The 15,012-nt window shown below is 37.6% G+C and overlaps 1 protein-coding gene across 6 annotated transcripts in view; it reads right to left on the bottom strand.

Moving 5' to 3' along the window:
- The window catches only part of XPO1 (exportin 1), a 40,518-nt gene that overhangs the window by 24,028 nt on the left and 1,478 nt on the right, over nucleotides 1–15,012 (bottom strand). For 5 of the 6 annotated variants that reach the window (XM_010574827.1, XM_010574828.1, XM_010574829.1 and 2 more), the window contains 3 exons: nucleotides 11,636–11,767; nucleotides 7,828–7,929; nucleotides 3,805–3,877 (listed from right to left, as the gene is read on the bottom strand). In XM_010574827.1, coding sequence (XP_010573129.1) covers nucleotides 3,805–3,877; nucleotides 7,828–7,929; nucleotides 11,636–11,761 — 301 coding nt within the window. In that variant the 5' untranslated portion in view covers nucleotides 11,762–11,767. Of the gene's footprint in view, nucleotides 1–3,804; nucleotides 3,878–7,827; nucleotides 7,930–11,635; nucleotides 11,768–14,867; nucleotides 14,971–15,012 lie in introns of those variants that run through there. The other variant, XM_010574832.1, reaches the window with a different exon arrangement.

Below are 15,012 nucleotides of genomic sequence, written 5' to 3'. Positions count from 1 at the left end.
CTCTCTCCGTTCACAGGAACAGAATTTCATTTCTTATTGCAGGATTAATGAAACGTATCACTGAATTGGAAGACCAAGAAGCCTTTATTTCTAGGCAGGTTTTCACACTGTAAGAGAAAATCCTATTGAGACCATAGCACTTTAATCAAATTACATCCTTTATAAGTATTATTAAACAATCAACTCTACAGATTATCAGAGTTTAAAGCAATTTAGTATCACCTCAATAAACTGAGAACTTTTACTTGAGAATGATAGTACAATACTCTGGAAATAAGCCAAGTTCACCACTGTATGGGATGTTCTGGAATATGCCATCCACCTTTCTAAAGCAGCCTCAGCAAGGTTTGAATGAAAACCATATTACATCATTTGTATACATGTAAGAGCAATCCAAAGCATTCTCTTAAGGACTAAACACACTATAAAAAGCAAGTTTAACCCATTGCTACCCTCTATAACTAAACATGTATCAAGGCTGAACATGCAAGCCAGGCATCTGATTTAACTGAATTTTACCAGTTCTGTGCCCCATAAATTCCACTTTTGTCTAAATAATCAATTGGTTCAAACTACTAACTCCAAAAGCAAACAACCAAAAAAAAATCAAGAACAAGAAAAAGCAGAGTAATCACATCATTATTTTAGAAATGTAAATTGATTGCTTTTCCCAATTCCTGTTTTAGCATTATGGAAAGATAGAGATGAACCCTCCAAAAGTGCTTACAATCCTCAACTTTCAAAATCAATGACACCCAAGGAAGCAAAAAACTTTTTGCAAGTTAAAAGGTACCAGGGCCAGAAGAGCTCAAGACTAAAAGCTATTTTAAAATAAAAGCAAACTTAAGAATGGAGTTTGAAGTCTAAAGAACACATATGAAGAAAACATATTTTCCTACTTGCATTTGCAATTCCAGGCTGGAAGTTAAAACCTCCCAGCATTCAGACAGAAGTAATAATAAAACCCTGGCTAACCTCAAGGCCCAACAAGTCATTCTGATGTACAACTTGACATACAGCTGGGGGCAGGAGGGGGAGGGCATGGAACCCTCAAAAAAAAAAAAGGTTACAGTTCAGGCTATGTAATTAATGATATCTTATTTCTGCAAGAATAATCAGGGAGGTTGTTTTAAAAACTTTTTCATTCACCAACAGCTCAATTCAGGTCTTAAGCACTGCTATTGTATTTACTACACAAATCAAAATAGACACGTTAAGTTTTATAAAGTAAGACATAAGGTAAAATTAACTGATTTATAACCTGCATGAATTGCTTTGTCACTAAGCATTACTTTGTTACATTGAGTTTCAGTTTGCTGCACCCATATTTTACTAGTTACACTTCAAACAGGAAATCCTGTCAATTAAAGGAATGACCGGAGTCCGAATCAAGGAAAACTCAATTTAATCAGTCTTATTATCTCCCAGGTAATCAAACCATCTGAGCAAGCTCTGGAGCAGTTCTTTTGTTCCAGCCAGTATCATCAGCCAAAAAAAATAAAAAAACAACCACCACCACAGACCAGGTGAAACTGGTCTCAAGATGAAATACTGATTCTCCCTCCTACACCATTGAGACCAAGATGGATCAAATGCCACAGCACACTAAATATATTTGGTTCCTCTTCTATTGATGTACATCAGAAACCAGACAAGTAAAAGCCAACTCAATTCCCCCAAAATGTGAGGATAAAAATCAATTTCGCAATTTTAGTTTGGCTCTGTGAAAGGGAAAATATTTTAGAAGGTTGAACTAAAGATACACATTTCTTAGGATGAAGGATTTTTTTTTCCCTGTGGAGTCTTCAGAAGTACAAAAGTCAGGAAAAATAAGAACAGAATACTTAAAGTTGATTGCACAGCTACAGATAGTAACTTTATTTTGCATTGTAGTGCATCGAGCTATAGTCATTGCATCTTCTCAGGCGACAGGAACCAGTCAAACCGTACTACCATGCCTGCAAACAGTGAAGTAACAAAAATCTAAAACACCAACTCAAATATATCAGATCCACAATTCATTTAAGCCATGTATCCAGTGTTATCTTGGCACCTCAAGAACAGATGAGATAACATGACCCAAAGCACAGCCAGCCACCTCATCCTACCACCACTATTTCTCATCTATTCTATGCATTAAGAGTGTGTCTTTTTAGGACTTACAATTACTGAATTATAATCTGTATTTGGGACCTGTCCAGTTCCAAACTATCAAGTAAGTCTACCTCTGTGGCATCTCATGTTCTACTACACCTCCCTTCACCAGTGGGCAGTAGTAAGCTGAGTAACTGCTTCAAATTACTGACTCCTTACTTTCTTCCTGCTCTGCTCCCACAGCCAAAAAGACTTTAGAACAACTTCCAAATGCTGAAACTAAGTGCTCATAGTCAGGAATGTAAAAAGATGCAAGCTGAGATACTCTAATTATTAAGAGCACACAGAAGACTTAACTTCAGGGTGCTCCCTTAGTTTCTCAAAAGCACATAGTTGTGTCTGAGCCTTAGTTGAAGCTGTTCCATAGATACTTGCAAGTCTGTTTCCAACAGCAGAATGAATGTGAAACCTTACTCGCATTTTCAAGAAGAGCTACACTCTATCTGTCAACCTATAGTTGGAAGGGATGGGAGGAAAGGTGAGAAGAATAATCAGAGAAATGTGGAAGTGTCACTCTATATATTTGTTTTCATCAACATTTACAATTATATTTTAATCAATATAGTTTCAGAACCTAAAGCACTGGCAGTAAAAATTTAAAGCACATTAACATCAACAGACGTTAATTAACATTAACAAAAGCTCGTAGAAGAACACAGAAATTTGGAATAACTTTAATGAGTTCCAAAACCAGCTTTTAGTATAAAAAGCCAAGTCTAAAATGGTGACAACATTCAATGTCAAGAATTTAAAGTAGTTGTACTTAATGTTTTGAAGTCCAAGTTATCATGACTTGACAGAAAGCTACATGAACAAACCCTAATCCTGTACCACAGAGGCACCTCCATTTACTACAGCTAATGTCTAAAATTCAACACACATTGCAATCTATAAGGGAAGGACGGGGAAAAAAATAAAAACAAAGCACAGCATTTATTTTAAGACTTCCAGATTCCTTGCAATGACAGAAGACTGGGGTTTGCCCTACACTGCACTTCCAATTACAGCCATCTAGCTGCATATACGCTTATACGAACTACAGCAGACTTTATAGTATCTCACTGCCTAAATGAATGAATGACCATTAATAGGTAAAACTATGCATTTGCTTAGTGTTTCTATTTTAAAATAATCATGACTGCTTACAATTTCAAAAAAGTTACATAAATCTACACATGCTACCAGATGGACCACATTGTCCACCAGAAAAATGACTGTGTACTGATGGGGCTACATACACAGCCCAGATAGGCTGAAAAGAGCCTCCTGTGCCAAGTAGAAAGAATCGAAACCTCTACATCAAAGACAGGAGCTAACCTCAGAGGCTGCCTAGGGTTAGACCTCTTCAGGTAAGTTTGGCCTGTAAGTCAGTATAACACTTAAGTGATGATGTTTCAAAACTATCAGTCACACCTTTTACCTTCCCATGACATTTACAGAATTTCAGGTGATCACCTCCCCACTGAGACCATTATCATGAAAGAAAAGACATGGTTTCATCATCCAGAAAAACACAGATGGTCTTACTACATGACAAAAAGTTACTAGCATAATTGTATTTGAAGCTGAAAATTACTTACATGGGGACTGACAGTCTAAATATCACTTAATACATAAAGGTAAGAGGAAAACAGAAAAATCCCTCCCTACCTTCACACTGGTTCCTTGGAAGGATCTTCCATCTTGTTTTTATCACGTTTTCCAAGATTTGCAGTCCATAATACTGAAATTGGAGAAGAACAAAATGTAAGTACATTACTGTAGGACTAACTAACTTTCAGGACTCTCATTCAATCAGACATTCACACTTAACATCTAAGACTTCAAGATTATTAAACTAACAATTTTATTAAATATATGTCTATTCGCCCATTTACTGAGGTTTCATGCATTTTTTTTTCTTGTTTTATTCTTTGCTATACTAAGTCCTGCTGTTTGATCATGCTCACACCAGGAGAGGGGGGAGGGGGGAGGGGGGGGGAGAAAAAGAAAAAGAAAAAAAAAGAAAAGCCCTCTGGCAGACAATTTTTGGCTATCTGGAGAAGAGAAAGTAGCAGCCAGATATGAATTTGCATCATAAATGACTGCTCATACGTTCAAGTATTAACACAACCAGGCTCCTAAAATATTTAGCAGCTTGGATGGTCTCAAGCTTCCTATTGTTCCTCTAAGAGCTGAAAAAAAAATATCTTGTCTTAGCATCACATGTCCTGACACTTGCACTTTCTAAAGAAAGTTATTTCCCAAACTTCACTGGTGTGTTACTTTAGGAACAGCAAGACAACCCACAGGTTTATTTACTTTCAATACCCACCCCAATATGGCAGCTATTTCTACTATTTAAAGATGAACTTTTGTGCTCAGTCAAAGAATAATAAAAACGTGAATAAGCTCTTGGAAATCCTTTTACCTTTCAGGAATTCCTTCCTATGTTCTTACCCAAAACCGTTACTTTTGCCAAGTAATTGGTAAGGCCAGTCCCTCTGCCCATTTGTCCCTACTGCCAACTCACAGTAACAGGGAAAGAAGTTTGTGATGATACGATCGAAGAACTTTAGTATGTAAAACCCCATTAGCATGAATAGACAGGAGAGAAAAGGGGACAAGGAGTTTTGCATTTACTTTATCTGCAGTGGATTAGGAAGAAGGAAAAAAAAAAAACCAAACCAAAAAACAACACACATCAATGCCTGAAAGGTAAACTCAAGTTTTCACAGTTAAAAGTTTGGCTGAGAATAAGAGTTCCTCTTTAAAATGGTTAGTTGTTATACAAAGTAGGATCATTAGCATTTCAACCAAAGGGATCATATAAACTTCAGTTTAATTAAAAAACACAATGTAGACTGTCCCAAACTACATTGTATTAAAATACTATTTTTGCTGTTCTCATCTTAACATAACCTACAACCCTTTGCTTCTTTATCTGACCCAAGTTCCCATGAGCTTCACATGTATATCCTGCATTTACAAAATATTCTGTCACCTTCCAAAATCCTGGGTACCAAGAAAAATTATGCATTAACAGAAAGTTGGCTGGGTATTTTCTTCTTCATTATCAGCAGCAAAAATTTATCAACTAGATTTTTATTTGTAAATTTACTTAATTACGTAACATAAAAGCTAAATGAAATCAAGAGAATGTTCATATAGGAAAAGGTATGAAAATGTTCTTAAGCAAAATGTTTCACTACATAGGAAGCGATTTCAGCCACTGCTGTAGATTTATAGACATCAACTGCAACTGATCCAGGCTCAAAATACAAAACATACTTACAAAAGCTTCTAAGAATGTTGAAAGCATGAACATTGATATCAGACAGTGCTACCTTTCCTGAAGCATATCAAAACTCTAGTTAAATTTCTAGATTCTACAATAGCCCTTTCAGATAACAGCTAACCAAAAACATTAGTTTTGCTACCAAACTTTTCTCCACAAGTCAACTTATTTAGCTTCTAAGACCAGAAGGGCAAAAGTCTAGTTTCATTTTACAAAGGCACTAGATGACCAAACCAAACTGAAAATCCTGACATAAGCTAAGGACAGACCTCATCTTTATGGTCTTTTTTTCTCCCACTTAGGATTTTCTCCAAGTCAAAGAAAAGGACCAACACCACTAGCAATCTGCCACACCTATCCCCTCCTTATCTGCTCAAATATCTAATTCAGATTCATCTACCTTGAACTGTGAAGCGGTTCATGCTGTCTAGGTTTCTACTTATTCCTTTGTACATATGTGACTTCAATTCTGCCCTCTGCTAGTGTCTTGTTCATCTCTTCCTCAGTATTAGTAATATTCATTTTTCCTAACGCTCACACATGAAACAAAATGGCAGCAGTAATAAAATCACTGTATACAAACTTCACCTACACATCCTTCTTGCCATACCAGGTTTGAAGGCTTCATCAGCCTGCCTGAAGACTCTGCAAGGGGCTTTCTGGGTTTTTTATTTTGTTTTTAAGCTTCATTTGATTTGACAGTTCTAATTTTTGGTATTTCCCTGATAACAAGATACACCAAGCCCCCCCCAAAAAGTCACTGACACCAATTACAAGTTTTGCCATTTGAACTATCAGAAGCGTACTTTTTAACCAACTATTGCAACAGTACATGCAAACACATTTAAACTGCGCCTAAAATAGAAGTCTTTCAAAATTCATTTGCTCTTGGTTTGCTTATTTCTAATTGTCTAATAGCAATTCACGGCCCAGTTATGAAGATGGGGGACAGGTAACAGCAAAGACTGAAAGAAGTATGAAATGATCCCTATGGCAGAAATTTCTATGGTACCCTTATTATTGCTTATTCTATGCACCGAATCCCTTTCCCTCCCACCTCCCAAGAAACAAAAACAATTGATGAACAGAATTCAGTTAAAGGGAATCAAAAGGGTAGACCTTGTGGAGGCCTGCCGTCAAAGCCTAGCTGTGTCAGTTGCACAGGAAGACACCCCTTTTCTTCCTATTACAAGCAATCAACATAATGGAACATTATGATTAATATCAGGTAGTGTTAACAGCTTTAATTAAAGAAAAAATATGATTGCATAAAAGCCAAATGTCATAGTGCATAAATTTAGCACCAAATAATTTGCAATTTATGTAAATTGAAGAATTCTTTACCTGTTGCTTTCTTTCTGTTCCTCTAATCATCTCATTTTTCACAAGACAAATTTGAGTTTTTAAAAATACTGTTGATAAATCAACTTAAACATTAGTAATGTCTGTCAGTATAAAAAGCAAAGTTTACCAGGCAAGCAAACAGGCAAACACTGTTACTTAAAGGTTAGCACTTTGAGGAAGTTCTTTAAACTGTTTTCCCCTAAACTTCAGAAAGCAATGAAAAAAATGGAACTGTTTCATGAATACTGCCTGATTTCAGAAACCATCCAAACACGATTATTTTCTGTTCGAACACAGTGTGTATCAAGCAGAAAAACATGCATGTCAGTTATTTGAGATAATAATCATCAAACTTAAGACAGTGAAAACACATTGCGATCAACTTTTCAGTTCAAACTTCAGAAGTCTTAGGTAAAGCATTTAAAATTGTAGAAAAAACTGAATGCTGCCCCTTTTAGTCTCTACCACGATGGATGGATTTAAAACAGCAGTACAAAGCAAATGTGTTCTGCATATTAGTAAAGACTAATCTCATACTACAAAGGGTTTGGGGTGCTTAACTTTCACTGATTGCTCAAAATCTTGGCCTAATAAGGTTTCTATTTTGTCTTTAAAACACCTAGGGACAAATTCTCTCCTCAGTTACGTGCACATGGCTCTCATGATCAAAAACAGCCAAGCACTTACCCAAGGACAAAATGTGGCTCTACGAGACTTTTCATTACTCAGATGTATACAGACACACACCAATCTTTGGAATTGGCATTATGCTTGTATGTGCCTTGAAAAAAAAAAAACCCCCGTATTTCCAATTTAGTTCTTCCTTTTAAAATAAAAAAAAAAGGCAGGGGGAGAAAGAAACTCTTGTCAATGTAAAAGGAGGTTTAAATATTTTGTCCATTTACAGTTCTTGTTTAAAGCCAACTTTGGGAACAAGACAAAAAAATGTGATTTGAATCAAGAAAGTCTATGGCTAAAAATGAGATACCTTCCTCAAAGTTTATGAATGGAAGAAAGAGGAAAACCAAATAAATAAAAGTTAATTTGCTTACTTTGGTATTCATGTTCTGAGAGAACTCCAAAATAGTATCAACTCTTGTCCACGCATCAGGGTGTTCTTTTAAGTGAGTCAAGACTTCCTGTGCCATTCTTTGCTAAAAGCAAGTTTGATAAAAAAAGTATTAGATTATTTAAGAAATTATATACTGTCAGTGAAGACATTAATATATAACACATCTTTAAATCACTTATCCAAGAGTTAGGCAGAACTCAATCAAGAGCAACAAGACCCTTAAGCCTCCTTCTGTGTGACTGTTAAAGTTTAGTAACAACCAAACTCCAACAACGCATTGATGCAAGACAGTCATTTACTTACTTCCACTCTTCCATACTGAATGATTCATCTAGACCAGCAGTGAACACATGAGAACAGGACACATTATAGGGAAAACATACTAGGGAATGAAGTTTTCTCCCTTTCAAGAAAGTAATCTAGGTAAAATTTTACTCAAAGGCACCCCAAAATTTCTAGCTCTACTGGAAGCATTCATATAAAATGCCAGCTTTAAGTACTGTATCATGCTGCCAAGTTGTTGATGTAGGAACTGCTAATTTTATTTTGAAGAACCACAGAGCAGAGTATTAGAGGTCTCCAAGCCCTACTTCTGAGGAAACCCTTCATGTATCTAACAGCTTACAGAACAATAATAAAACTGATGGGGGGCAGGGGTAGTTGGTCATGCTAATGGTTTGTTCTTCCTTGGGACTGACACTACCAATTATTGTACTTAGATACTATGGTTTCAGTAATTTGCAAAACCCCATCTGAAGCAATTACACGCTGAAATAACGGAATTCATTTTAGCTATCCTTTTCAAAAGCCTGGATGTCCATAAGCTTTTTTTTAGGGAGCCAAACGATGTTAGCTGTTTCCAAAGATGCAGCGTACTGACAAATCTTGCTGCAAATTATATCACCTACAAGCTTCAGCCACTGTCTTACGAACAAGATTAACATTTTACATCACAATTAACAGAACTTAGTTCATTCTTTCACTGCACCATAGAACCAATTCAATGGAATTACAAAGCAATTAAAGCTTTACTTTAAGATTAACTTCAGCAGTTAGCACTTACTACAGCTATGCAGATTTCTAGTCTGCTACAAGAACACACTTAAGCTAATGATCAACTGGTATAAGAAAACATGTATTCTCAGTAAGACAGAAACCCCATCAAGACCCAAAATCTATATACATATAATGCGAGAAACAGACAAAGTGCATATGGGATTTACCAAATTGAAATTGAAAGCTAGAACAGTAAAAAGCAAGGATATCTAAAGTATCTGTACAATACCGGCATCCCTACTTAATGTAATTGAGCACAGTGGAGCAATTCCCAGTCTGATGCTGACTTTGACTAGCAAGTCACTGTAGATTTGATATGGAGAAGTACCACACAAATACTCCTTTTAAGTCCAAAAGGAGTACAACCATATTCTCACAGTATGACAACAGAGCTTAAAAAAAAAAAAATCAGCAGTTTTGATGCAGTTTAGTCTAAGAGGGAAAGAATAGCTGTATTACTTCCAGGTTCAACCTGGGTGTGGTTTTATACTGGCCTCCTTAGTGCTTCTAATACTGGTGACATATCACAGGATCAAATTTCAACACCAACAAAATACAGATGCTCAATATCCTTCTCCCAAGCACTGGAAACTTTGCTCTCATACCCACTAACCCCTTTTCTGGACATCAATTCCTGTAGTTTCATAAAAACAGTATAAATTTAACAGTAATGTTTAATCAAGATTGAAGCCTCACTGTGTTGTTGCTACCAAAAATAAAATCAGTTAGCAAATAATCCTTCTGGACATGTGAAGGTCTAACAGACCAAAGGAATTAAGAGTCTGGGATGAGTCCAGGTAAACGTCTATGAGTTGTCTGAAGTCTCCTTAGTCACGTGTTGCACTGGGTTGGGGACATTCTTTTCAAAGAAGTATACCCCCCAAAAAGTTAAGAACAGGAAAAAACATAAAAGTCTAGGACAGAAAAGAGCTTCTTTCTTGCCTAATACAGATCAGCAGGTAAGAGTTTTGCAAGCAGAGATAAGAATTAAGCAGGAGGAGGAGACAGGTGAATCTGAAAGCCAAGTTCAGCATGGGCCATCCAGGCTGCATTCTAAACCTTTTCTACCCTAACATTACCCTAACCCTATTCCAGTCAAACCATTGTTAATCTCCCAATTTTAATATTTACTTTCCTCCACTTCTATTATTCCTGTCACCCTTTAAGTCACGATTTGAGCTCTCAGACTCCACAGAGAAGCATTTTTTTCCCCCACAGGAACTTTTGAACTCCTTGGAAGAGGTAAGAGCTCACAGACTCACTGAAACATGTTTCCACCTTTGGAAACTTACTAAACTAGCAAACCAGATTTTCATTGAAGTGACATACATTAGTACATGTATTTAAAATAAGTTTATATCATAATTCACTTCTGCCAGTTAAGTGCCACCTCTTGAATTTTGCTTATTGCATTAATTTTCTAAATATCAGAGACTATACCCAGCTGTTTTAAGTGAAGCAACTTCTCATGATACCAGAACAATGGCAATTTGATCACTGTATTTAGTGTTAATCCTATTCTCCTTATAAACCTTCCCAACTTTTTAAACTCTGTTCAAACCAAACAATACTATAAGCACCACCTATTTTGTAAGGCAGTACAGTAAACAAGCATATGGCTTACAAAACAAGCAGTCAGAAGTCCATACTTCTAAGGCAAAAGCTACAAGCAGTTTTCTGTCATGACCATTTAAAAAACTACAGCTAGTAACCACTTGACTTCAGGAAACTCAAAATGCAAGTATTTCAAAAAACAGCAAGGTATTTCAGAAACTGTAGGAATTCACATTAGTAAGCCTTACAAAAGCTTTTTTTTAAAAAAATACACAAAACAAGTATAAGCAAGTATATTATTGTCTATTCTAACAGCTGAAAGGAATAGAGAAGCATCAGCTACTTTGTCTCATTTTAATTCACTTATTGTTGTGCAAGAATATCTTAATAAGAGATGCCCGACATTGAAACTCCCAATTTGTTAAGCATGAACAATTAAAATTTGCCCAAACTATGCCAACACCCTCATAGCAATACTTGCTTTCAACATTTAAGTCTTATTTCCAAAGTAGTTCAAGAAATAGATAAAAGCAATACAAGATTCACTTAAGACAATAAATGCAAACACACAAGTGCACACATTCCCCCAATTTAAACTTAGACTTCACAATCCGCACTAAGTCCAAAGAGAAGAGTGCAAGAGGAACCCGTGCAGACAAACAGTAATGGGGAAAAAAAACCTAGACAGAAAGGCAAACTCTTCTCTTAAATGTGACATGCTTGTTTATAAGTACAAATACAGTAATAACATAATTAAGATTTTTCTTTTAAATACAATCCTTCAGTGAAGCCAACACCAAATTTATGGCTTGACAACCCTGTCCACAATAATAAATAACAGGTAGCTCAGACCTTCCTGAAGAACTAAGTCAGAGAAGGCGAGCTGCAAGCAGAAGTGCCCTTACCAAATTGCACTTGCTAATAACACCTTTCAACAGCAGAAGGCATTCTAGAAATGAATACACACTAAACTAACATTTTTCTAAGTATCATTTCAATGTCCATTACATGAGGCCTGCCTTTAAACCAGGGCACATCAATTATTAGTGATATTCCAGTCACTGGCAGAGTAAATTCACTAACATTACTGATTTTTATTGAAGTGAATTAATTTTGCTCAACTGATTTGTTATAAGGTTAAACATGATCAATAAACATAGGTTCTAAGTCCACACTACCTGAGCACCTTCTCCATGGTACAAGCAGTTCACGACATTGTCCAAGAGATTGATATCCAGTTTCTGGTTAAAATCCAGCAGCTGACGAGCTGCATGGTCTGCTAACATTGTCATAATTGCTGGCATAGATTACTGCAAAATAAATAAATAAAAAATTGGTCAATTAATTATATATTATTAGGTGTAGTTGTAAAGCAAGTGCTTCAACTTAAGCATCTCATTTGAATTAGATGAGCTACGTTAGCAGTACTAGACAGCACTGAATACAACACTCCTTCAGTTGTTCAGCAAGTAGCAGGACAAACTCTCTCTGAAAAATTCACACATCACTACCCCAACTAAATTCTCAGGGTCTTCAGCAGGTGTAACACATAATAACAATTTGACTAGTCAATGGGCTGCATTACCAGCAAGCTAAAACTTATTTCAAAGTGGATGTCAACCCCTACCAGTCCCTAAACATATGTAAACCAGTAAGTTTGCTGGTAGAAATACCCAGTATCATTACAACCAAAACCCATACTAGCAATCTCAGATGAATTTTGAGTTGCCAAGGCCAACATGTATGTTTAGAAGATCAGTTCTAAAACTTTTTAAACAATTGGTTATGAAAGTGAAACGTGTTCTACATACACAGTAAGAAATTAACCAGAGGACATTTTTCAAATTCTTGGGGGAAAAAACCTTACAGGTTAACTACATGCAAGTAAAAAAAATACCATTGAAACCAAGAAAGTTGACTGTTTGAAGGCACTTTGAAAGGATGAAGTAAGGGGAGGGTTAAGTCAGCAGGTTACTCCATACACCATGCATTAGATAACTTGAAACTGAAATGGAATTCTACTGAAGGTTTCAGGTCCCACAAAACCAGCAACACATGCATTAACTCTTTGTCCTAGATATAGCAGCCTCAGTATTATGCAAAGGAAGTCAGGTGGGGTCTGTGTGATTGTGGGTGTGCATGTAAGATGCTTACCAGCCCGAGACTGGTACAAGATAAAGGCAATTGCAAAAAGCAAGAAAACAAGCCAGGAACCACAGAATTGTGGATGGTAAATTATACTCTAACCCTTTCACACCACCACCCCCATGTTGGAAGCACCTGATCAAGTTTATTGCCCTCTTCTTACAGCCACTGGTAACTGTAACACATATTCCTTCCCTGTCCTCTACAGCAGCTCTCCTGCCATTCACCCTGCTTTTCAGATCTTCCGTAAAGCTACAAATTTCATGTGAAACTACCCACTTGAGAAAGAGTCAGAAGTCTGGACAACTACAAGATCACTCAAAAAGTTACACTAGAGCTATCTGCATACTTAGAAAGATACAATCTGAAACTCTTCCAGAAACACCCCCTATATGCCCAGCCAACCCATTCTTTAGAGTAAGCTAGAAGTCAGATCTGCTCTAAGTAACTTCATGTGTAAGAATTTGTTTTATGCCTTACCTATTTAAGTCATGCTCAAAAGTAAAGAGCAAGACAAACCTGTGCCTCAACCCAAGTAATTACTAATTAAGTGAAAGTCCTACAGTAGCACACAGACAAGGAAAATCTGTTGTTTAGAAATGCATATTTGCAAGTACTGTCGAGCAATTTCGTTTACTGCTATACAGAAAGATATTAACTTCAAAACCTGAACATTTTAATTGCATTTTGAAGTAAAAAAACTCATTTATTTAGTATTAGTACACTAATGTAATCATTTTGAAGGCTCCATCTCAAAATCCAGTCAGCCTTTTTTACAACATCTACCTGGAAAAACAGAAGGAAAAAAAACACGAAGTAGAAACCAAAATAAATTAAATCTAACACTCCACATTTGTCCCTCCCACCCCCCCCCACTCCTAAAGGTTTCAAAATTGCAATGTTAAGTATGGAAGCACGAAACAAAACAGCAGGGAAGGCTGATTTCATTCTTTTAACTCAGAAGGACATTTGAAAGTTTCACCTCACAGAGGGGCAGTAAGCAGCACTACTAGAAGGAAATTGCACCAATTAATATGTTCTTCAGCTTAGAGCAGTTAATACTCCCATCAAACACGCGTGCTTTCAGGCACGCCCCTTTTTGTTCACATCTGGCCTCCATGGCTGAACTGTGAGCCGGAAAGCAGTTTTCAAACTACAATAAACGTCGTAAATCTGTTGTTCCTCAGGTGGGGCCATTCATTTCAGATTTAAGCCTCTTTCGGTGGTTTTTACACAGCACTAAGAGCACAAATGAGGAGCCACGTGACCAAGAGAAGTTATTAACCACATGGAAGAGAAAGGAAATGTTTTGAATAGGGCCTTTTGCCACTCCCAGCATTATCTTCAAAATGACCTACCTACTCGCAAACTGAAATACAGAAATGGCGGCTTTGTGGTCAATGCCAACTGCAATCAACTTGATTTCCTACTCCTAACAGGGTACCCACATGAAGCTTCTAATCTTTGATTGACTATACTCCTATACTTCCCACCCCCCCCATCGCACCTGAACTCTGGAACAGGTTTAAACCTCAGCTCTAAGAACCACCACTAATCAATTCTTCAACACTACCAATAAACGGTGAAACAGAAACAAAAGAGAAAAAGTTTAAAAAAAAAGTCTGAACTACAACATAGGAAGAATCTGACATCTACCGAAGGTCAAAAGAACTGCATTTACAGCACTGTTTACATAGTTATCCCAACTCTCGATGACCCTGGACCTTTAAGTGTAACACAACAGTTAGCTTATTATGATATACCCGATTCATTTAAGCATGTAGTACATAGGAATAACAGCACACATTTTAATACTAAAAAATGTTCAGTATTCACAATGAACTCTAAACCACCTTCAAAGCAGCTACTTCAAGCTCATTGGGGGCAGCGATTAAAAAAAAAAAAGAAAAAACAGCCCAGCCTGAGAGAGTCACTCTGCCCCATTCCTAAGCATGCAATTCCGCTCCTGAACGCAAGTGAATTACCACCCCACTACCCTCTTCCAACGACTTAGTTGCATCACTTGTAAATTCCTCCAGCTGCACGATATGAAACGGAGCACATCGCAAACGCATTCGCACTACCCTTCACACCCCAGCAATCGCAACGAAACGACTCCTCCTTCCCTCACTACTTTACACACACGCGTGCCGCGTAGGAGATTAAGTAACACCGCTCCGCCAACATCTGCCCGACCCCTCGGCGCGTTCCCTTTCGCCACGGCCGCGCCCGACACGGAGCGCCCCCGAAAGAACTCACACCCACCCAGCGCGGAGGCCTTCCCCGGCTCCCGCCGCAGAGCCGCGGCCGCGCCGCTCCCCGAGGGGCAGCGCCCCGGCTCACGGAGGTTGGGGGTGGGGGGCGAGCAGAGCTGCGGCGGAGGAAGGAGCGGCGGCGCCCCGGGCGGGCG

This window comes from Haliaeetus leucocephalus, unplaced genomic scaffold, assembly GCF_000737465.1.
Source record: "Haliaeetus leucocephalus isolate CR32 unplaced genomic scaffold, Haliaeetus_leucocephalus-4.0 Scaffold450, whole genome shotgun sequence".
NCBI classification, from domain to species: Eukaryota; Metazoa; Chordata; class Aves; order Accipitriformes; family Accipitridae; genus Haliaeetus; species Haliaeetus leucocephalus.
The sequence above is the reverse complement of the archived record's forward strand: the minus strand, read 5'-3'. Positions and strand labels throughout refer to the sequence as shown.